This window comes from Gopherus flavomarginatus, chromosome 7 (assembly GCF_025201925.1).
Source record: "Gopherus flavomarginatus isolate rGopFla2 chromosome 7, rGopFla2.mat.asm, whole genome shotgun sequence".
NCBI lineage: Eukaryota > Metazoa > Chordata > Testudines > Testudinidae > Gopherus > Gopherus flavomarginatus.
Genome location: NC_066623.1, coordinates 775,959 through 801,109, shown reverse-complemented (window position 1 = coordinate 801,109; position 25,151 = coordinate 775,959). Strand labels below are relative to the sequence as shown.

General features: G+C 48.5%; 1 protein-coding gene across 1 annotated transcript in view; it reads left to right on the top strand.

Moving 5' to 3' along the window:
* PDLIM7 (PDZ and LIM domain 7) overlaps positions 1-24,553 on the top strand; it is a 138,270-nt gene extending 113,717 nt beyond the window's left edge. The window contains exon 11 of the mRNA XM_050962416.1: positions 24,260-24,553. Coding sequence (XP_050818373.1) covers positions 24,260-24,538 — 279 coding nt within the window. The 3' untranslated portion in view covers positions 24,539-24,553. The remainder of the gene's footprint in view (positions 1-24,259) is intronic.
* Positions 24,554-25,151: the final 598 nt, after the last annotated feature.

Below are 25,151 nucleotides of genomic sequence, written 5' to 3'. Positions count from 1 at the left end.
ATGCCTACAAAGTTTAGCAGGAGCCAAAGAGAGAATTTTTTTCAAGAGGCAGCGTGACTCATTTGGAAATTGTAAACTTTCGATGATTAAAATTGCTAAAACAGGCAACGAGTGTGCAACAGAGGCATCTTATAGCGCCTGCTGGAGAAGCTCACACTCTTGGAGAAACGCTTATCAAGCCTTGTGTGAAAGATATTGTAATCTGCATGTTGAGCAAGCAGTCTGGTAAAAAAAAATTGGTGCTGTACAGTTGTCAAATAATACTGTTGCACACCGTATTAAAGAGCTCGCCGATGACATAGAAAAAGAGCTAGTTTGCCAACTGAAAATTTGCCATGAATGTTCATTGCAGCTAGATGAGTCCACTGATGTTTCAGGACTTGCTGTGCCAATAGTATTTGTCTGATATAGATTTAAGAGGACCTGCTCTTATATGAATCTCTGGAAAGCAACATGACTGGAGAAGAAATATTCAACTGCATCAACAGTTTTATCAGAAAGCATGAAATTAGTTGGGGAAAATGTATTGATGTATGTACTGACGTTGCTCAGGCAATGATTGGGAAGATGAAGGGAGCTGTAACGCGAATCATAAGTGTGGCACCAGAAAGCACTAAGAGCCATTGTGTTCTACACAGACAAGCACTTGCAGTTAAAAAAATACCAGCATATCTGAAAATTGTGCTTAATGAAGCAGTACAAATTACCAATTTTGTCAAATCTCAACCACTTCAATCCCAGTTATTTAAAATTTTGTGCGAAGAAATGGGTAGTCAGCACAAAACATTTCTTTTACATACAGAAGTGAGGTGGCCATCCAGAGGAAAAGTGCTTGAGAGTTTTTTTGAGCTTTGTAGTGAACTACTGGTATTCTTCACTTCACATAATTCAGGATGAAAATTTAATGACTGTCTGACAAATTCCTCGTGGCTAATGAGACTTGCATATCTTGCAGATATTTTTGCAAAATTACATGAAATTAATCTGTCGCTGCAAGGAAAGAATGTGACCATTTTTACTACAATGTATAAAATGTCGTTAAAAAATAAACTGGAATTCTGGGCATCCTGTGTAGAACAGAATAATTTTGACTGCTTCCCTATGGTACATGAAATTTCGTAATGAAATAAATTCTACAGTCCATGAGGAAGTTTCCATCATCATTTTACAGCACTTATGTGACTTGCAGGCTTCTTTATTAGCATATTTTCCTACAACTACTGATGATAATACTTACGTTCGAATTCCATTTGTAATTACAGCCAAACCAGTCAGCTTTATTGTGCACGACTATGAAAGCCTAACTGACTTAATTTCTGACTCTGATTTGAAATAAAAGTTTAAGGATCTTCTGCTAAATAATTTTTGGAGCAGCCTAATAGAAGAGCACCCTAATGTGGCTAAACATGCAGTTCAAGTGCTCCTTCCTTTTGCTACAACTTATTTGTGTGAGACAGGATTTGTGTATTATACTGCAACAAAAACCAAATATAGGAATAGACTTGATGCTGCGCCTGATATGAGGATTCAACTTTCCAGCATTGTTCCTAATATTAAGTGAATTTGTGATAGAAAAAAGCAGAAACATCAATCCCGTTAAATCCAAAGTTGTATTTTTGGTTATAAAAATAGATTTTCCTAGTAAAAATCTAATTTGTTTGGTGTTTGTGTATATATCAAAAGAGTTTAAGTAGAACACTTTTTAATTTTGACTCTTGCACTTGATTTTTGTACTACTTTATATGCACTTTCCAGTTAGAAATTTAGTTCAAGTTATTAATTTTTTTGCTTTGTTTTATAAAATAAATTTGAGCATAAATAATTTTTTATTTGAAAACCAAAAATGACTACAAAATAATACTATAAGTGTTCCATAATAGGCTAAAAAGTGTTCCCTGTGGCTTGGCGTGCTGGGGCCTGGAGCCGCCCCTGTAAAGAAGAGCAGACATGTTAACGGCCTTGGCGGTTAGAAGCAAGCACCTTCTTTTGAAAACACCCTCTTTGAACAGCATTGGGACAACACCCAGAAAGAAGCAGCACAAAGGACCAATGGACACACACGGATTTTGAATCTGGTACAGATTTGCATAAGAGGGAAGCTGCTATAAATGTGAGGTGTCTTGCAGAGGACCCCAGGTCTTGTCAACATGAGAGCATCGATCCAGATCGGCAGAAGCCCAGCTCCACCCATCCCCCATCTAACTCATCTGGCCAGTGCAGTTAGGGGGAGCAACTAGTTCGTAACAACAAGACGGAGTGAGTGTAATATTTATCCTATGCATATGACACAGTATTGATTGATACGTGTATTACCAATAAATGTGGCGCTTGCCTTATTCCCCCTGAAAAGATCCTGTTTGGTACTTTAAGTAGAACATCCTGACAAACTGATGTCTTTTTTGATGAGTTTACAAGTTTGGCTAATAACAGTAATAGTGTTGATATAATAGTCAGACTTCTGTAAGGCATTTGACTTGATACTGGGTGGTATTTTGATTAAAAAACTAATGATATAAAATTAACACAAGGAAGAACTCTGTGTGGCTCAAAACCTTGTTTCTCTCACCAGCAGAAGTTGGTCCAATAAAAGTTATTGCCTTCCCCACCTTGTCTGTATAAAATGAACATTGCCCACATTAAGTGGATTAAAAACTAACTGCTAGCTCTCAACATGCGACTGTGAATGAGGAAGCACTGAGCAGGTGAGTTTCCAGTGGGGTTGCACCAGATCAGTTCTTGGCCCTATGCTGTTCAACATTTTTATCAATCAGCTGGATGAAAACATCAAATTATTACAGAGAATGTTTGCAGATGACACAATGGGAAATAATGGAGAGGACAGGTCACTGATTCGGAGTAATCTAGATCTCTTGGTAAACTGGGCACAAGCAAACAATATGTGTTTTAATACGGCTACATGTAAATGTATACATGTAGGAACAAAGAATGCAGGCCATGCTTACAAGATGGGGAACTCTATCCTGGGAAGCAGCGACTCTGGCAAAGATATGTGGGTCATGGTTGATCATCAGCTGAACATGAGCTCCCAGTGTGACACTGTGGCCAAAAGAATTAATGTAATCCCGGGATCGTAAACAGGAATCTCAAATAGGAGCACAAGGTTGTTTGATCGCTATACTTGGCACTGGTGCAATCACTGCCGGAATCCTGTGTCCGGTTCTGATGCCCACAATTCAAAAAGGATGATGATAAACTGGAGAGGGTTCAGAGAAGAGCCACAAGAACGATTAAAGGAGTAGAAAATGTGTCTTGTAGTGATAGCTTCAAGGAGCTCAATATATTTAGCTTAACAAAGTGAAGAATAAGGGGTGATTTGATTACAGTCTAGAACAGGGGTAGGCAACCTATGGCATGAGTGCCGAAGGTGGCACGCGAGCTGATTTTCAGTGGCACTCACACTGCCCAGGTCTGAGGGGCTCTGCATTTTAATTTAATTTTAAATGAAGCTGCTTAAACATTTTAAAAGCCTTATTTACTTTACATACAACAATTGTTTAGTTATATATTATAGACTTGTAGAAAGAGACTGCCTAAAAATGTTAAAATGTATTATTGGCACGTGAAACCTTAAGTTAGAATGAACAAATGAAGACTTGGCACAGCACTGCTGAAAAGTTGCTGACCCCTAGTCTATAACAGATATTTAATCATGGGCTCTTCAGTCTAGCAGAGAAAGGGCTAACATGATCCAGTGGCTGGAAATTGAAGCTAGACAAATTCAGACTGGAAATAAAGTGTCATTCTTAATAGTAAGAGTAAATAACACTGGAACACTTTACCAAGGGTCATGGTGGGTTCTCCATCACTGACAATTTTTAAATCAAGATGGGATTATCTGCTCTAGGAATTACTGTGGGGCAGGTCTCTGGCCTGTGCTGTGCAGGAGGTCGGACTAGATGACCACACAGTCCATTCTGGCCTTGGAGTCTATGAATCTATCACTGCCAGGAGGCCTCTTTTGTGATACATACACTGCACTATGTGCACATGACCACAGAGAGAGAGAGAGAGCTGTCTGCCACCTCCTGCCTGAATGGAACCTGTCCAAGGCCTGTCATCTCCTGGTGACCTGCCTTTACCTTCAAGGCTTTAAGAACATCCTTTCCAGAGAAAGAACAGGAGTACTTGTGGCACCTTAGAGACTAACAAATTTATTTCAGCATAAGCTTTCGTGGGCTACAGCCCATTTCATCGGATGCGTAGAATGGAACACACAGACAGAATATATTTATACATACAGAGAACATGAAAAGGTGGAAGTACGCATACCAACAGGAAGAGTCCAATCAATTGAGAAGGGTATCATCAGCAGGAGAAAAAAACCTGAAGCAAATACTCACCAGCAGCCGCACATCACACAACAAAAACACTAACCCAGGAACCTATCCTTGCAACAAAGCCCGTTGCCAACTCTGTCCACATATCTATTCAAGGGACATCATCATAGGACCTAATCACATCAGCCACTCCATCAGGGGCTCGTTCACCTGCACATCTACCAATGTGATATATGCCATCATGTGCCAGCAATGCCCCTCTGCCATGTACATTGGCCAGACCGGACAGTCTCTACACAAAAGAATTAATGAACACAAAACCTGATGTCAGGAATCATAACATTCAAAAACCAATGGGAAAACACATCAACCTCTCTAACCACTCAGTGACAGACCTGAAGGTGGCAATTTTGCAACAACAAAACTTCAAAAACAGACTCCAAAGAGAGACTGCTGAACTCGAATTAATATGCAAATTAGATACAATTAACTCAGGCTTAAACAGAGACTGGGAATGGTTGAGTCATTACACTAAGTGAATCTATTTCCCTATGTTAAGTTCTCCTCACTCCTTCTATGGGTCATCTCAATTATCACTTCAAAGTTTTTTTTTCTCCTGCTGATGATAGCTCATCTCAATTGATTAGACTCTTCCTGTTGGTATGCATACTTCCACCTTTTCATGTTCTCTGCATGTATAAATATCTCCTGTTTGTGTGTTCCATTCTATGCATCCAAAGAAGTGAGCTGTAGCGCACGAAAGCTCATGCTGAAATAAATTTGTTAGTCTAAAGGTGCCACAAGTACTCTTGTTTTTGCAGATACAGATTAACACAGCTGCTACTCTGAAACCTTTCCAGAGAGACACCTGACTTCTGAGATGTTATCCATACAGATATTGTGCAATGATTATACTGATCAGTGAGCTGCTGGCTCACAGATGAGACCATACATTGGTGAATTATTATGCTCAGAGGAGCCCTGTAAAACCCCATGCCTCCCCTCTGTCAGCTGACATCAAGAGATCCCTGTATCACAGGCTCCCTGTCCTTTGGCAACCAAACTGAGCACAGAGGTGATAGTGGCTGTGCAGCTGGAGAGGAACACAGCAAGCCCCACCTCTCGCATGCAGGCACGGGAGATGGATGTGAAGTGCACAGGACAAGCTGAGATTTTCAGTGTTTGTGAGTCCCCTTCCATGTCTGCCATGTCTCCTGGACAGCTGCTTGTCAGCACGGTGATGCACATGTGCAGGGATTAGCCGTAACTCAGCGCTGTAGCCAGAGTGAGCCTCAGCTGCAATGGGCCCTGTTAATGCTTTGCCAGTGCCATCCCTGTCCCTGCTCCTGTGACTGACTGCGCACCTCAGCTCCTGTGTCTGGCTGAGACCAGTTTGCCATCTGAGCAGACCCTTGTAATATTGTTCTGCCGTTGTACTCTCTAATTGGCCATCCTTTGAAATGCACCTGCTGCATATTTAATTCCAAAGGGAAGTGCCACTGGTTTCATGTGCCCCTCTGGTCAAAGTTCTTGCTGTTATCCTTGTCTCATAGATCCTCTGTATGGGACATGGGAAGTGTATCTGTGACACCTGTGGAACTTACTTTTCAATAATAAACAATAACAAAGGAGGCGCCCCATCTGAGTTAAGAATCAGAACAATATGTGGGAGGCCCAGGAAGTTTCTGAAGGTATGATCAGTTCAACCCACCTTCAGAGCGGCGGGGTCAGCTTTTTTGGACACCCCATAAGCTGTTTGCTTGTTGTGGGGTCTGGTACCTGTGCCCATCTGCTGTTCAGTTACAGATCCATGCCTAGCTGGGGGAGACTAGTACAGTGACATACAGTGCTGTACATCTAGATCAGATGTTCTCAGACTAGGGGGCACAGAATGTATTTGGGGAGGCATGAGAAGCTTTGGGGAAAAAATGTCTGCGCGCATCTACCCACAGCAATGAATAGCTAGCAAAGCTCATTTCTCCAGACAGATCAGATCCAGGTGGTGCTGTGCATTTGACTCTAGATGGTGCTGTCCATTTTGATGGATTTCTGTTATGCTTGCAGAGCATTATACAGAGTTGTGGCCATCTGTGCATTAACCCGTTTGCTACGGCAGGATGCACGTTTCATTGTCAGCATCAACCACACTCAGTTTTTCTCTTATTACAATGGAGTGTTGGCTCATCCATGCAACAGAAATAAAAAAGCAACTGAAGAGAAAAACAAAGAAGCTGAAACAGATACCAGTGAACCACCACTGCTGCATATATCGGCATATGTACTTGTGTGGGGGGAGTGGGGGTGTGTTACTACAGACACAAGTGGGGAGGGGCAATCAAATGAGTTTGATGACCACTCATCTGGATCATCTCCTATTGCTGCTTCAAAAAGAAGGCTGTCATAGTCATATGGCTCGCTGAGTGCACCCTCAGACTTTTCCTTACCTGTCTCAAGACTGGATCTCACAATTCTCCCACTCTCAGGCCAGGACCCAGGTGCACTGCCCTGTATAATAACCACCTATCAGCCTGGGTTTTGCACACTTGTGTTTCCTCCCTTGGGGAAACCTGTGACCGATCAGATCAGCCAACTGACTCCTTAAATCAGCATTTTTATGTAGCAGTTGGAAAGCATTAGATAGACAGGATTTTGGATTTTAAACTAAACCACCCCACGCATATACTCAGGCTGTCTGCAGAAGGCTGTTACATCAGTCTAATAGGTTCTTCCTAAGGGCAGTGATTAAATTCTATTGCACTGATGTGCATCCATACTCCTTTGTTATACACATTGAAGGAACTTTCCACCTGTTTGAAGCAACTGTGCACCATTCTAGGAAGCTATCGCATGATGCAATGTTCCATCATCCAGTTCTATGCCCTGATTTTTCTTGTGGTGCTTTGTTGAATGCACACCAGAAACTACAGGAATTCCAGAGCAAGCCAGTCAAACGAACAATGAATCCTCTTCTGGCATCCATTCATTTTGCTGGTGTCATTTTCAAACTGCACTCATGACCGCCGCGAACCCGCTCATAGACACCAGCATCATCGCCAGCCTTGTAACCTGTAGGCTCTGCTGTCTGCAGAGGGACTGGAGCAGTAATGGACACTCATGACAGTCATTAATATGAACGGGTATTTGGAGTTGCACAAGCTCTGCAGTTTCATAGGGCTGTTGATGCCACGGCAATACAGCTAATGGAGGAGAAGCAGGAGATGAAATCAAGCAGTTTACTTCTGAAGAGCATTTACCTGGAGCAGCTTTGCTCGGCGGTGTCCCTGTTCTGGGCTCTGCCAACCAGCAGTGACTGGTGGGACAGAACTTCACTGTCTGCAGAACTTGAGGATGACAAAGGTCAGTTTCCTAGAAATCTGACCAGCACTAACCCTGGAGCTACAGCGTGAGAGCAAGAACGAGAGAGCTTCCCTCAGGGTAGTGAAGGTGCTGCCATCACCATCTGGAAGCTTCCCACCCCGATTAGCTATTTCCTCTCATATGGAAACATCACAGCTTGATATCCAGTGTTTTGTAACCACACAATGGCTTTTGTATCGAGGGAATCTAGGCCTGGTAGATGGCCCTCAGGAGGTCAGTGTGACAGGTTGGACCCCCTGTTCTGGGATGCCACCTGATGTCCTGGGATTTCACTGAGCCTGCCTGCTCCACTAGCCTGGGCTCTTTCCCTGTTTTGCTGAATCAGGCTCTCCAGCCTCTGGCAGCACACACATAGCTAGGGACACACCAGCTGTAGACTCACAGAGTCTGCTAACAGCTCTCTATGAGAAGACTCAGCTAGGAAATCACCCAGCACTCAAGTGCAGCTCCCCTCTTGAAAGTAACCAAATACTGTTGTCTTGCGCTGTAGAGAAATCTGCACAAATTCGCCCCCTCCCTCAATGTGGAGGAAGGTATGCACAACTTCTCTCCCCCCAGTTATAAATTGCACAAACTGGGCTTACTAATAAAAACAAGTTTATTAACTATTAAGTGATTATAAGGGATAACAAACAGAACAGAGCAGATTACCAAGCAAATAAAACAAAACACACAAACTAAGCTTAAGAACTTAAAGAGACAGGTTTCAAGAAAAAGCAACAAAGAGTCCTGTAGCACCTTATAGACTAACAGATGTCTTGGAGTATGAACAAATCAACATACCCTTAGAGCCCCGACCAGGGTTATTCTATCTACACCCAAGATCCACAAACCCGGAAATCCTGGACGCCCCATCATCTCGGGTATTGGCACTCACTGAAGGACTGTCTGGATATGTGGACTCTCTACTAAGACCCTATGCCACCAGCACTCCCAGCTATCTCCGTGACACCACTGATTTCCTGAGGAAACTGCAATGCATGGGTGACCTTCCAGAAAACACCATCCGACACACAGATGGAATACAAGCTGTCAGGAACAGTATCCCTGATGATGCCACAGCACAACTGGTTGCTGAGCTCTGTGCCTTTATCTTCACACACAACTATTTCAAATTTTATGACAATATCTCTCTCCAGATCAGTGGCACCGGTATGGGCACCCACATAGCCCCACAATATGCCAACATTTTTATGGCTGACCTGGAACAACGCTTCCTCAGCTCTCGTCCACTCACGCCCCTTCTCTATCTACGCTACATTGATGACATCTTCATCATCTGGACCCATGGGAAGGAGAGTCTGGAAAAATTCCACCACAGTTTCAACAGCTTCCACCCCACCATCAACCTCAGCCTGGACCAATCTACACAGGAGGTCCTAGATGCCATGGTACAAATAAGTGATTGTCACATTAACACCACTCTATACCGAAAACCTACCGACCGCTATACCTACCTTCATGCCTCCAGCTTCCATCCTGGGCACGCCACACGATCCATTGTCTACAGCCAAGCACTGAGGTACAACCACATCTGCTCTAACCCCTCAGACAGAGACCAACACCTACAAAATCTCCACCAAGCATTCTCAAAACTACAATACCTGCATGAGGAAATAAGGAAACAGATCAACAGAGCCAGACGTGTACCCAGAAGCCTCCTACTGCAAGACAAACCCAAGAAAGAAACCAACAGGACTCCACTGGCCATCACATACAGTCCTCAGCTAAAACCCCTCCAACGCATCATCAGGGATCTACAACCCATCCTGGACAATGATCCCACACTTTCACAGGCCTTGGGTGGCAGGCCAGTCCTCGCCCACAGGCAACCTGCCAACCTGAAACATATTCTCACCAGTAACTGCACACCGCACCATAGTAACTCTAGCTCAGGAACCAATCCATGCAACAAACCTCGATGCCAACTCTGCCCACATATCTACACCAGCGACACCATCACAGGACCTAACCAGATCAGCCACACCATCACCGATTCATTCACCTGCACCTCCACCAATGTAATATACGCCATCTTATGCCAGCAATGCCCCTCTGCTATGTACATCGGCCAAACTGGGCAGTCTCTACGGAAAAGGATAAATGGACACAAATCAGACATTAGGAATGGCAATATACAAAAACCTGTAGGAGAACACTTCAGCCTCCCTGTCCACACTATAGCAGACCTTAAGGTGGCCATCCTGCAGCAAAAAAACTTCAGGACCAGACTCCAAAGAAAAATTGCTGAGCTTCAGTTCATCTGCAAATTTGACACCATCAGCTCAGGATTAAACAAAGACTGTGAATGGCTTGCCAACTACAGAACCAGTTTCCCCTCTCTTGGTTTTCACACCTCAACTGCTAGAACAGGGCCTCATCCTCCCTGATTGAACTGACCTCGTTATCTCTAGCTTGCTTGCTAGCATATATATACCTGCCCCTGGAAATTTCCACTACATGCATCTGAGGAAGTGGGTATTCACCCACGAAAGCTCATGCTCCAAAACGTCTGTTAGTCTATAAGGTGCCACAGGATTCTTTGCTGCTTTTACAGATCCAGACTAACACGGCTGCCCCTCTGATACTGGTTTCAAGAAGTAATTTTTTCACCCAAAATGCTGTTTTAGGCAAGTTGAAGAGTATCTGTAGCTTAGAGTTCCAGATATTTCTCTGTACAGACTAGACCCCTGTCTTAGTTTGGACTCAGGCCCTGCCTTTCCCTCAGCTCAGTTCCTCTGTCTCATCAGGTACTTTCAGCAGCCTTCCTTCTTGGGCAGGAAGGCAACGGAGAAGAGTCCTGTTTGCCGTACTCCCCAGCCTTAAATAGAATTTACATAGAGCAGGAAGCCTTTGTTTCCAGTGGAAAAGTACCAGCAGTGTCCAAGGTGGTGTTTAGTACTAGGTGACAGGACCACCTGACCTAGTAGTGTCACAGCTACCTCCCAGGACCCCTCTCAGGAAGGAGAGAGATTAGGATCTTCACAGGCATAACTGTTTCTACCTAATGGCCCATCAAGGCTGATGGCCTGTTATCTGGTGGGTGTCTCCCAAATACACACCCAGTTGAAATTGTTACATTGTCAATATTCCTAACTATAGATACAAAAATGATACATGCATACAAATAGGACAATCACATTCAGTAAATCATAACCTTTCCAATGAAACCTCACATGACCCATCTTGCATAACAGATATATTTTATGCCATATTCATATCGTAGACCTGTTTCTATAAATAAAATGAGGTGTAACATCACTTTGGGTTGGGCACTTTTCCACCATGAGTTACAGTCTGTGACGCTGCCCCATACTCACAGCACGGGGAGGAAACCAGGCCAAGCTATCCATGGTTGCAGCAATTCTGGCTGAGCCAGAGAGTAGCCTGCTGAGCTCGGTCCAGCCTCTACCATCAAGCAGACAAGGGGGCAGGTGCAGTGATGGACTCCTGAATTGACACTGGGCTTCCACTTTGTAGGGACTTGATTTTCGGCTCATTCATGGCACTGATCATCCAGGCATTGGAAAGGGCTGAGAGTGTGTGAGCAGCTGTACCAAAGGAGTGTCAAAAGATCAGCTTTGGCATCCCGTCCTGGACCACAAGAGTGGATGCCTCTCCTGAATACGAGCAGCCCTTTGAGCTGGCACAGTGTGTTGTTCCCTGTCTGAGAATGGGGTGGGGGTAGCCATAGAATTTGTAGCACAATGGAGATGTAATCGTGTGCTTGAGAGCAGTGACAGATGAAAAGAGACTTAACAGCTGGCAGAACCATGTGCCAGCACATACAGACTGGAATTGGTGTATAGTTCTGTGGCAGGGCAGGGGTAAAACCCCTTTAAAGCCCTGCCAAAATGCTGGCTACAGCCTGCTCTCTGGCTGGTAGACCAGGGGTAGGGATGCAGGTACTCAGCAGGGAGCCCAGCTGCAAGCCCTAGTGAGGGCTGACTCAGACGAACCTGCTGGGCTAAGTAGTGACAGCTGGGCTGGGGCAAGCGAAGGCTGTAAAAGCCTTGGGCAAACCTCAGTGGAGAGGCTAGCCTGGGAGGAGACAGGAGGGCAATATCTCTGTCTCCATGCCAAGAAGGAAGCCTCAAGGGCCAGGAGACCCTGGGGAGGGTCTGTGAGGCACTAACTGTTGCAGGATCTGGGCACTGCACGAGCACTGTGAATAAAGACACCTGGGTGATTCAACAAAAGAGGGAGTGAACTCTCTGTATTAAACCAGCCTAAACACAGGGTGCAGGCACACAAGTGGGAGAGCCTGCACCAACCCTGTGTCAAGTTCGAACAGCCACTAGCAATGCAAGGCACTAAATTCATCTCCTCTGTCTTGAATCAGATGAAATACCTGATCTTGGGTGCATCATCTCCTTCTGACTCCAGCTGGATCAGCCATCTCATGAATCTGCATCAGGATTAGTCCTTCCCTCAATTTATGGGTAAACAGACAGCAGATAGACCCAATGAGCTACCAACTGATTTGTCAATGGTTTCCCTGGCTTGGGAACAGTTATGACCTTTGCTCTATGCCAGGCTTTTGGGATGGTGCAGTCCTGGGTATAACCAGCTTTTGGTGACGGGCCCCAAATGAGAGACAAACTCACTGTGGAGGTTAACTAGCCCAGGAGCCTTGTCCAGCTGCAGTTGATGTATAACTAGGTCAAACTCTTGGTCAGTGAAAGAAGCCAAGGGGTTTGTGTCTACACTCGAAGCCCGCCATCTCTCAACCACCATGTTAACCGCATGGCTGAAAGCTTTGTCTTCATTAGGAGCTCTGCCATTGGCTAGCTGGGATGGGATGAAGTTTTCAGACTGGGTATTCCCTCTTGTCCAGACTAGAATCTCTGCACAGTCTCTTAATCGTTTCCCAGGTGGTACAGCTGGAATGTGTGAAATTCAATTTGGACAGTTTCTATCCTGCACTCTTGCCTGGTTTGATCTAGAAGGTGAAAAAGGTCTCTACTTTTGTCAAAAACCTCCTGTTGCGTCTTGATGGATTTAAACGGTTGATATAGTTTGGTTGCAGCAACTGGTTGGGTGTTGGTAGATCAGCTGTCAGGGCTCTTGTCATGGAGGTTTGTGATGCTATGAGAAAGGTACTATTGTGCTGGGTCAAAGCTTGACAATTCACAGGAAGCTATTGCTGGTTCTGCAAGGATAGGGTTCCCAAACTGTCTGGGGCTACTGAGGGGACATCCCCACACATTCTTTGTCCCCCACACCAGGCCAAAGACAATTAACAGGAAGGGGTGTTTCTTCTTGGTGTTGTAATGTTGATCACTATGGAAGATTCACCTGTGTTAATGTGGGGTGTCTGGAAAGATCCATGATGCCAGGATTTATAGAAACTCAGGCTTGCTTGCTGCCTAGACCATTATGGACATTAGTGGAGTTATGATTTCTCCTGTCATTCTGGAAGACACAACTTACCCTTTGCTTCCTTGGCTCCTGAAGCCTTTTAATGGCTGCTTTGCCAAGAGAAAGTGGCTTAATTTTCCCTAGAGTAGCTGCAGAAAGAGTGGAGTGTGAAGGGAAGGTGCTGCTGCCTCATGACAAGGCTGGATGTTTCCCATGATGGGTCTCATGTGATAATCGCCTTCTGTATTTTCATAACATCTATGAGATTCATAGATTCTAAGGCCAGAAGGGACCATTGTGATCATCTAGTCAGAGTCCCTGCACAGCACAGGCCACAGAACCTCCCCCAATAATTGCAGATCTTTTAGAAAAACATCCCATCTCCATTTGAAAATTGCCAGTTGTGGAGAATCCACCACACCCCTTGCTAAGTTGTTCCAAAGGTTCATTCCTCTCACTGTTAAACATTTATATCTTATTTCCAATCTGAATTATCTAGCTTCCACTTCCCGCCATTGTGTTCTCCCTTCTCTGCTAGACTGGGAGACCATGAAGTATTTGTCCCCCCCGTTGTTACTTATAGGCTGCAATCAAGTCACCCTTTAACCTTCTCTTTGTTAGGCTAAACCATCAGAACCCCCTTTATCCAGCCCTCCATTATCCAGTTCTCTGGAGCAACTGAGCAACCAGCGCACGCAGCTCCAAAAGCAGGAGATCTCGTCTATGGCCACTAGACGGCGCTGCACACTCACATTTTTCCTATTTTCTGGATTGTCCAATTTTTTGATGATCCAATCTGGCCCAATTAGATCAGATAAATGGGGCTTTGCTACAGACTGAGCTCCTTGAATCTATCATTACAAGACAGATTTTCTAATCCTTGACCATTCCTGCAGCTCTTCGCTAAATCTCTCCAATTTAGCCACATCCTTCTCCAACTGTAGACACCAGAACTGGACACAGGGTTCCAGCTGTGGTCACACCAGGGCCAAATACAGAAGTAAAAACACCTCTCTGCTCCTGCTCAAGATTCCCCAGGGTCCCATTAGCCCTTTTGACCACAGCATGACACTGTGAGCTCCTGTTCAGCTGATTAGCCACCACTACCCCCAAATCTTTTCCAGAGTCGCTGCTTCCCCAGCTAGAGTCCCCCCTACACCCGGTAAGTGTGGCCGATGTTCTTTGCTCCTAGGAGTACACATTTACAAGTAGTCACATTAAAATGCCTATTGTTTGATTGCACTCAGCTTACCCCGTGGTCCACACCTCTCTGAATCAGTGACCGTCCTCTTTGTTATTTATCATTCCCCCAATGTTTGGGTCATCTGCAAACTTTATGTAACCCAGCTTTGCTGTATGGCTGCAGCCTGCTCCCTTTTCTCCTCTGGGGTTTGGACTCACCTCTAAGCATGCCTGGTGCCTCCACCTAGGGAAACCCACCCCAGTGCAGAGAACACAGAGGGCTTGTCCCTTGGAAAAATATCCAGCATGCAATCACATCCAGAGGTGTGTCAGTAAGAGCACAACAAACTGAAATAGCTATCCCAAGGCCCAGAGTAAGAGAGCAGTAACTGGGGCTTTATTTGGTGTGGGGAACTCAGGGCAGAGGACAATGGGCAAAGGGATCAGGACAAGAAGAGAAACTGAACAATACATAAACTCTGCCCAGGGCCAGCTCTAGCCATTTTGCCACCGCAAGCACGGCAGCATGCCACGGGGGGCGCTCTGCCGCTCACTGGTCCTGCGGCTCCAGTGGACCTCCCGCAAGTGTGCCTGCAGATGCTCCACCGGAGCCACGGGACCAGCAGACCCTCCGCAGGCATGCCTGCGGGAGGTCCACCGGAGCCGCCTGCCACCCTCCCAGCAACTGGCAGAGCACCCCTCGTGGCGTGCTGCCCCAAGCACGCGCTTGGCACGCTGGGGCCTGGAGCCGGCCCTGACTCTGTCCCTCCCAACATTTACAGCCAGTGCCCCCTCCCAGGCCCTGGCTGGGGAAGCAGTGAGCTCGGGCTCGGAGGGATGGTGCAGTGCTGCAATCAGGCTGCTTAAAACAAAAACTAAACAAAACAATCAGGGGTGTTCTTACAGAGTGTCCACCCCGACGGTCAGACTGTCCTTGCGGCTCTGGGTTCCAATGGGCAGCTAGGCCATGGCCATAACTCGCTCCACAGCCTCCAGGTGTCTGCTCTCAGCTGTGATGAGAGTGACCAGATGTCCCTATTTTATAGGGATAGTCCTGATTTTGGGGCTTTTTCTTCTATATGCGCCTATTACCCCCAACCTCCATCCCGATTTTTCACACTTGCTGTCTGGTCATCCTAGACAACACTGTTCAAACCCCCATAGGGCTCAAAGTCTTCCCTTGGGATGGGCAGAAGGACCGTCCTGGTTGAGACACTTCTCTCCTGTTCCACTCCAAACACAGCCCACCCAGAGCGTAAAACCAAACCCTTGTCTCTAAGGTCTGGCATATCATTGGTTCTGGTGGTGTTGCCAGCCAGTTCTAGCGCCGCTCTAGGCCTGAGGTACTCTGGGAAATGGAGTCCTGAGCCTCTGCCACCATTACCGCTCTTGTCCCAGGGCTCAGAGCACCCCTGCCAAAGTCATTACAGTTACAGTGCTGATTTTATGGTTTCTTTCAGGTCATTAATGAACATGTTCAGTAGTGCAGGGCCAAGAACTGATCCTGTGAGACCCCACATCTGCTTCATGCTGATTCCCCATTCACAATTCCATTTTGAGACCTCACAGCTAGCCAGCTTTTAGTCCATTGAATGTGGGCCCTGTTAATATAATCTCTTTCGAGTTTTTAAATCAAATGCCATGTGGTACCAAGTGAAATGCCTTGCAAATGTCCAAGTCTATTACATCAACTATTACCTTTATTAACCAACCTAGTAATCTCACCTAAAAGAGATACCAAATTAGCTTGACAGCATCTATTTTCCAAAAACCCACATTGATTGGGATTAATTATTCACCCTCCTTTAATTCTTTATTCATCCAGTCCTGGCTCAGCTGCTCCATTATCTTGCCCAGGATCAATGTCAGTCTGACAGGCCTATAATTACTGAGGTGATACCATTTACCCTTTTTAAATATTGGCACAACATTAGCTTTCTTCCAGTCCTTTGGAACTTCCATAGTGCTCCAAGACTTCTTAAAAAAAATCAACATTAACAGTCCAGCAAGCTCCTCAGCCAGCTCTTTTAAAAGCTCTTGGATGCAAGTTATCTGGACCTGCTGACTGAAAAATGTCAGGGATGCTGTTTAACATCCTCCTGAGATAATAATGGAATGGAAAGAATGGTATCATATGATATGACTACACCATCTGTTTGTTCCTCCTAAATACTGAACTGAAATATTTATTGAACACTTCTGCCTTATTGCTAATTCTACCATTTCCATCTAGTAATGGCCTAATATCAGTGTTTGGATTCTTTTTGTTCCTAGTTTATTTTAAAAGAAATTCCTTCTTATTGTCCTTAACTCTGACGGCCATAGATTTCTCCCTATGTCCCTTTGCTTCCCTTATCAATTTGCTACAATTCCTGTCTTCCGAGTTATATTACTTCCCCTTTCTTCCATTTGTTTTATATACATGTTTTTGCTTTTTATAGCTGCCTGTCCTTCCCCCACTAAACCAGATTGGTTTTTAACCAATATGGCCTTCTTCCTCAATTGTGGGATTGTGGCTTTTAGGGCACCTAATGAAGTGTTCTAAAACAACTGCCAATTGCTATTCACATTTTTCTGGTTAAATTCTTCCTCCGGCTGATTTGGCTCAGAAGCTTTGCAAAACTGGTTTTTTTAAAGAACAAAGTATAACTGATCTGAACTTTATTCTGTTTGCACATTATAAATGTGATCAAGTCATAATGTGTAGCTAAGTTACCATTAATTTTTAGTTCTTTGATCAGTCCCTCTTTATCTGTCACAAAGAGATAGAATTAGCATTCTCCCCCCAACCCCACCCCCCAGTTGGATGCAACACTTTTTCAATCAGGAAATTGTCATCATGTTTTGAAATTCCAAGGACATTTTAGTCCTGGCAGCATGAAACCTCCAGCATGTGTCGCTCAGATTGAAGTACTGATCAGGCAGCCTTTTCCCCCCTACACATCACAGTTAGTGCTTAAGGAGCCACCTATCCTGTTCCTAGTGTGATTTTGGGTCTGTAGCAGACACCCCCCAATGCCCCAGTCTGTGCTTTATCTGCTAGACATGGAGCCACAAGCACTTCCTTGTCTTCACAGTTACCAGTGACTCAGCAAGCAGCAATGCCACTGCTGACACAGACTTCCCCTTCCCCCTGTAGCAGATCACGACTCACCGGTGCTGCCGCCTCCTGCTGGTTGCCTCAGGAATTAGCTCAATTCCAGCTCTCAGAGCGCCCTCTGCTGGCTGGTGTCTCACCTGCCTCAGGGCCCCATGTCCATCCCAGACCCTGGTGCCCTTTACCTCAGGGTTCTGCCTCCCAGCAGTACCCCCACACTCTGGGTCTCCCCTCCCAGGGGAACCCCCAACCCTCTAAACCCACCTTGCCTCAGTGGCTACTGTCAGGCATCATCTAGGTCCCATTCACTGGGGCAGATGGCAGTCTGTCATGGCCACTCATCACTGGCAAGGGGATTGGACCTGCTGCCTCTGCCTGTCCCTGAGCTGCCCCTCTGCAGCCCCAGTGCCTGCAATGGCCTTTAACAAGGCCTCATCCTGGGGAGTTGCCCAGCTGGAGCTCCCCATATCCCTAGCCCTGCTCAGCTCCCAGACAGCCAGGTCCTTCTCCCTCTAAGGCTGGAGAGAGACTCTGACCTAGCCCCTCCCTTAGCCCTTCTTATCAGGGCCTGCTGTGGCCTGATTAGGTGTGACCCCAGCTGTGGCCACTTCCCCCATCAGGCTCCCTTTTCTCCCACTACACTCCCCTTTTGCCCATTCAGTCCTTCCTGAAAAGGAAATAACACTGACTTTAACAGTCCAGTTGTGTGACTCAACCCACCAGGCGTCAGCAGTACCAACTAGAGTGGATTTATCCCATCAATTAGCAATTCCAACCCCTCTGCTTTGTTTCCCAGGCTCCTAGCACTGGGGACAAGGCAATTCAAGAATATCTTCTCTCCACGTCCTCGGTACCTGGATTCATTTTGTTCTCGGCACCTCGATTTTGTGCTAGCTGAAGGTTCAGGTCTTCCCTCTTTTTACCCTCCCCTTTTGCTATCAGTTGAATGCCCTCCTGCCTCCTCTGGCCAGCCTGTCCTCAGCGATACTGGTCCCCTTCTACTGACATGGAGACCAGCTACTCTATACAGCCCCATAGAATGGGGACCGATGTTCCCCCAAATCACACCCCTGCATGCTTTCCTAGCCAGTGGCTCATTTCCAGCCTCTTCTGCCTTCTGTCACCCTTTGCTCATGGGACAGGGAATCTCAGATAGGAAGGGATAGCTCAATGGTTTGAGCATTGGCCTGCAAAACTCAGAGTTGTAAGTTCAATCCTTGAGGAGGCCATTTGGGGAACTGGGGTAAAAATCTGAGGAGTGGTCCTGCCTTGAGTAGGGGGTTGACCTAGATGACCTCCTGAGGTCCCTTCCAACCCTGATATTCTCTGACTTCTTGGATATTCCTCTTCAGCACACTTCTGAGTTCCCTGACATCATCTGCTGTCTGTGAGATATCCTGGGACACAGGGTCATTAGTGTAGATATGAACTGTCACCAATGGATCCTTTCCCATCAATTTTGAAAGCCTGTCCAACCTCAGAGCGATGTCTCATATCTTGGCTCCAGGCAGGCAGTGCACCATCCTGTTTTCAGCCTGTCTCTTGCAAGGTTCTTTCAATTCTGAGGACTGAATCCCCAAGAAGGACATTTGCAGAGCTCCTTGTGAGCAAGCTCGAGACCAAGGAGAGTGCACGAGGATGAGTAGAGCAGCAGGTGGAGAGATTTTATGAATGTCTGGAAAGGGCACCTCTGAAAAATGCCCCAAATGGTCAGGGAAACCTGGCCAGAGATGCACTGTGCTCCTCCTTTGAGGCCTGAAGGTCATGGTGGACAATGAATGCATTGTAACAAAGGAACCAGGATGGTGGTGGGGGGATGATCTACACCCAAATGAAATCTTTCAGCCAAGTTGTACCCAAATGAATATGATGAAGTGTTATTTATCCCTTCCCATAACACAGGAACCAGGGTTCACCCAATGAGATTAAAAGGCAGCAGGTTTAAAACAAACAAACCCTAGTTCTTTACACAACACACAGTCAACGTGTGGAATTTGCCAGGGGATGTTGCGCAGGCCAAACGTATAACTGGGGTCAAAAAAAGAACTGGGTAAGTTCCTGGAGGGTGAGTCTATCAATGGCTACTAGCCAGGATGCTCAGGGACACAACCCCACACTCCAGGTGCCCCCAAACCTCTGCCTGCCAGAAGCTGGGACTGGACAACAGGGGATGGATCACTCCAAAATGCCCTGCTCTTGTTCATTCCCTCTGAAGCATCTGGCAATGGCCGCTGTCAGCAGACAGGATACTGGGCTAGATGGCCCATTGGTCTGACCCAGTGTCGGAGGATCAGTGCTATGGCCCCAGCTTAACAGTCTCTAGGAGAAACCCCTTCTGTGTGCCAGACCCGCTAGGGTAAGTCACTCAGCTTCATCACCTCCTTAGAGTGGACCTCTGGGCCTGCAGCCCCCCTGCTCCACCCCGAGAGCTCCTGGCCGCAAGTCCCACCGAGATAGATGCTGCTAGAGACTGGTCCATGCACTTCCACAAGCATTTTCAGTGACATTCACACAACATTGTCAAAACAGCAGGGGTTAGCAACCAACTGGTGCACAGCACAGGCAGCCTTGGGTAGGCCAGAGGAATGAAGGGTAAAGCATTGTCCATTCTGGCCAGCCCAGAGCCCAGCCAAGCTGCACTGAACCCCTCAGTTCAAGCTCCATCTTTCTCTCTGTCTGACCTGCGCCCGGACTGCTTCCCGTAGCCCACGCTTCACCTCCTCGTGCCCCCAGTCCTTCGTTCTGGGCTGGGGGGAAGCAGTTCATCCCCCTGCTGAGAAGCGGGGCAGGACACATCCCTCTGGAGCCTTGGTTGCTAGGTGTCAGTGTCCAGGCCACTGGATCTGCCATTGTCTTCTCAGATGCTCCCCTGGTACGGGGACTGTCAACTGGGCACCATTCACACTTGTGTCTTAGCCTGTCCTGAAAGCACACAGACCCCGCCCCTCCACTGGGTCACAATGTAGCATATAGGGGAAACTGAGGTATGCACTGGCACCATAAAGGTATTACAAAAGATTCCCACTTGGTCACATTCAGTATGGCCTCCTTATCTCCGTATGCAATGTGATTCCCCCCATCACACGTCTCGCCACACATCTGCCATCCCAGCTCACCCCCTGTGCAAGCCAGTACAGCCTGCAGGGCAGCTCAGCCCACCCCTTGCTGGGCAGTTCTCCCAGTGCTGCGGGTGCTGTGGCATCAAGCACATCCCTCAAAGAGTCAGATTGCTGCACCCCACCTGTACGCACTCTGCTTCGTCCCTTCCTGGCTGCCAGCTCGCCCCCTGCACTGCTCCAGAGGGGCCTCTGGCCTCGAGTCTGAAGCCCCATCGCCACATGGACCAGCCAGCATCCTTCCAGCACGTGCCAGGATTGCAGGTTAGCTCCTGCATCTCCCCTGCACAAGAAGATGTGGACAGAGCTGGCCATGGACAAGAGCCTAGGTGAGAGGCACAGTGAGGGAGCAGACACTGATGCCAAGACACAAGGCACAAGCATGAGAGGGCACCTCAGGGTGGAGGGCGGGAGCTGCCATGGAGGGGGCGCCTCAGGGCAGAGGGGGGGAGCTGCCGTGGAGTGGGGGGGGCACCTCAGGGCGGGGGCTCAGGGACGAGGGAGGACGCAAGGTGGAAGTTTCGTCTAGGGTGCTAAACATCCTTGCACTGGCCCTGCTTAGCCAGGGGCCTGCATGGGGGGCCCAGTCCCTGGGCACAGCGTCTGGGTAATGCCCATCCTGTATTCCCTGCAGCTGGTGGCCCAGGCAGGATCCAGGCTCAGTACCGGGTGGGGGCGGCAGTGGTTGCTCTGCCCACCCCTGCGCCCAGAGTGAGCTCCTCTGGCACGATGCTAGAGAAGTGTGGTAGTTTTCAACACTGACATGCCATGGCCCGGGAGCAGTCCCGCCCAGGCTCCTGCCTCTGACAGAGGCTGGGCCAAGGGTGGTGCCAGGAGCTCTGTAACAAGCAGCCCCTGGGAAGGTTGCTTCCAGCTGGCTGGTCAATAGGCGGCTCGGGCCTGGCAGGATGGGCCCTGTCGCTCTGCAGGGCAATGGTGCATTGCTGAAGGGCAGAGCTCAGCCAGTCTGGCCCTTCAGAATGGCTCTGAGCCTGGCCTCTCTGTGCTTAGCAGGGGAAGCCGGCTGGAGCCTTGCCATGGGCTAACAGCTCAGCGGCCATGCTGTGCATGGTGGGGGCGGAGGTCCAGTACCTGCTGCTGCCCATCATCCACTGCGCGGTCTGTGTGCTGAGCCTGGCTGGGAACTGGCTGGCCCTCTGGAGGTGCCTGGCCAGCAGGGCCCAGGCACTGACCAGCAGCATCTTCATCTACAACTTGATCCTTATCGACCTGTTCTTCGCGCTGCCCCTGCAGGCCACGTACCACTCCCGCTGCAATGACTGGCCTTTTGGGGATGGCCTGTACAAAGCCACCAAGGCTCTCTTCCTGGCCAGCACGTGCAGCTGCATCCTCTTCCTGGCCTGCATCTGCCTGGATCGCTAGCTGGCTGCACCCTGCCCGCTACCTGCCGCTCAGGAGGCCGCTGGGCCATGTGGCTCTGTCCCTCGCCATCTGGGCGCTGATTGGAGTCGGGCTGCTGACTGTCTTCTCCTCTGGCTCCATGACCAATCACTTCCCGGATGGGCGCACAGCCTGCATGGAAAGCTTTCCTGCCCACATACGGAGCAGGCAGCTGGCATCCACAGTTCTGCCTTCCTCCTCACTGACCTTCTTCCTTGCCATCCTGGCCAGCTACGTGGCCGCCGCTCAGTGCATCCTCAGCCTGCATGACTCCTCAGCCAGGGCCCAGGCCCTAAAACGACATTCCCTCCACTCCATCCTGCTGGTGCCTGGCCTCTTGGCCCTCTGCTTCCTGCCCTTCCACCTCCTCCTCGCCCTGCACACCTTGGGCAGGATCGGCGTCATCCCAGTGCTCGGGTTCCCGCGCCTCACCTGCACCGCTCAGCGTGCGGGCATGGGCCTCGCCAGCCTCACCAGCTTCCTCGACCCACTGCTCTATGACTTCAGCATGGGGAGCATCCCAGAGCAGAGCCAGCAGGGCCTCCATGGGCCTGTGGGCTGGGCTGCAGCCAGGCAGGGAATGCGATGCGGTAGCCCAGACTGGGAGGCCCCCTCTGCTAGCATGGCTTGGCCCTCCGAGGGCTCTGGCGGGCAGAGGGGCTTAATAGCTTCCCAGAGAACCATCTGGCATGAGTGGGAGCAGGCAGAGGCCCGTGGGGCCCCGCCACATCAGGCACTGTCTGGGGAAAGCGGACAGGTGAGAGGCCAGTGACAGCCGTTAGCGCCGCAGGGAGGCTGAGCAGAGGGGGACCAGCTCACATGAATGGAGTCGTAGCAGCTGTGCCGACAGGGGTCTGTGTGTGCAGCGCTGGGGGGCCCGGCTTGGCCTGCAGCCCCACCTCCCCACTCAGCACTCACCCAGCACTGCTGAATACAACTCTTCTTCCTGCTTCAATGGCTCCTGCACTGCCTCATGCTCAGGGCTGCGTGGCGGAAGGGAGACACTTGGCACATCCCTCACACCAGGCCAGCCTCAGGGGAGGGCAACACGGGGCCAGCCGGGGCCCTGGGCAAGTCATCTGCTATTTCCAGGAGCAGCAGTGATGGACATGGGCACAGAAGGCAGGGGGCACAGGGCTGCAGCACAATGGGCAACCAGACATGCAGGGCAGTGCATGCCCTCTGGGGTATCGGTGCCCAACATGGGACAGCCCAGGCCTGCATTGGGTGCCTGGGAGCAGTGGCTTCCTTCGCTGGGGCAGTGGAGCCCCGGCCCTCCTTGACGCTGGCCCTGCTGTCCACACGATGCTGCAGTTCCCATGGCTTGCGGAGCTGCCTCCACAAGGACAGGCTCTAGCTCAGGCTGGCGTATGTCAGAGAAGCCCTGAACCTCACGCTGCCCCAGGCGTGGCACTGAGGTGATCTGTTGGCGTCACTTGTGGGGCAGGTGGGCCTGTTATACTTAGAAAATGAAAACCAGCAGGATCTTATTTAGGAGATAAGGCAATACGCCGTGTTTATTGTGAACACAGAAAGAATGAATAAGTTATAGCTATAACATTCTACTCACTCACACAGGCATTCACACACACACACACAAGTTCTGCAAGGTTGTTGTTATAGTTACCAGCCTTAGAGTTGCTCGTGCAAGTCACTGGCCAGGTGGCCTGGACACGAGGATGGACCGAGTCTTGTCAGAGGCGCATCCAATGCTCCTGGAGGGTGGCTGCAGAATCAGACTCAAAGTTCTCAGTCTTCAGAGTCTGTCTTTATAGGGATTCATCCTCACTCAAAGCTATAGGGTTTGCTTTGTCATGCTGCTCTCACCGTTGAAGTGATAATCAACCACTGTCCTCAGGTTTGAAGCGATAGTTCCTCATGCAGATGGCACAGCAGTGAGGGCTTGTTGTTATCTTGTTCTTCGGTTATTCTGCGCCTTCATCCTTGGGGCAGCTGGGGGGGATTCCGGTTTGCTCTACGGGGTCATTCGGTTATCTCCATCCTGCGCATTCTGTGGCCGAATGTTCCTGGGCAGTTGTTATTTGTTAGGCCGGCACGTCAACCTTCCATTACTCATTCAAACATTCAAACATACATTTACAGTCACACCTTATTTAACTTCACATAACTATTCCCAAATCACTGGAGCATGACAGACTCCAGTGAATCTATTCATGCCACTTGTCACACATCAGAGGGGTAGCCGTGTTAGTCTGGATCTGTAAAAGCAGCAAAGAATCCTGTGGCACCTTATAGACTAACAGAAGTTTTGGAGCGTGAGCTTTCCTGGGTGAATCTGACAAAGTGGGTATTCACCCACGAAAGCTCATGCTCCAAAACTTCTGTTAGTCTATAAGGTGCCAAAGATTCTTTGCTGCTATGACTGACGGTGGCATTCTCTTTCCCTTTCCCTTTCCCTTTCCCAGGAGATCATGCATGCGCTGAAGATGACGTGGCATGTGCAGTGCTTCACCTGCGCTGCCTGCAGAACTCCCATCCGCAATCGTGCCTTTTACATGGAGGAGGGGCAGCCCTACTGTGAGAGAGGTAGGGAGTGTCCTGGCCCCTTCCCCACCCCAGGGATACTGGGATTGCTGCTGCCCCAGGCAGGCTGCAGCCGCTTGTCACCCTGTGGCCTCGCAGTGGGGCTGAGAGCTGTGTGGGGCAGGGAGAGGAAGCTGTGGTCACTAGTATCAGAGGGGTAGCTGTGTTAGTCTGGATCTGTAAAAGCAGCAAAGAATCCTGTGGCACCTTATAGACTAACAGACGTTTTGGAGCGTGAGCTTTCCTGGGTGAATCTGACGAAGTGGGTATTCACCCACAAAAGCTCATGCTTCAAGACGTCTGTTAGTCTATAAGGTGCCACAAGACTCTTTGCTGTTGGCACACAGGAAAAGGAAACAAGCAAGATAGGAATGTAAAAGTGGAGGAACAACAAATCTTGTTCCTGAGTTTAGAAACAAAACATTTGTAACCTGTTGTTATCTTATCACTTTTAGGACAAACTTTGTCTCTGAATGTTTTTCTACAATTAGCACAGACCTTGCCAACTGGCAGGCCTGTTTCAATTAGCACAAACTCAGCAGGCCGAGAGACATATTTCTTTCTAATAATACAAATCGGATCTGGGGTCTGTACTGGATTGTATTAATTATTACTTCTAATCCAACAGGCCCCTGGAGTCTGCTTCTATGGCTGCATATTCCAGCTGGGCAAGAGCAGAAGCCAGGCAGATGCGGGCCCTGGCCAGGGGAGGGCAGTGCCCCTTCCCCACACCACAGCCCTAGCACCCCAACAGCAGAAAGCCAGTCTCAGCCG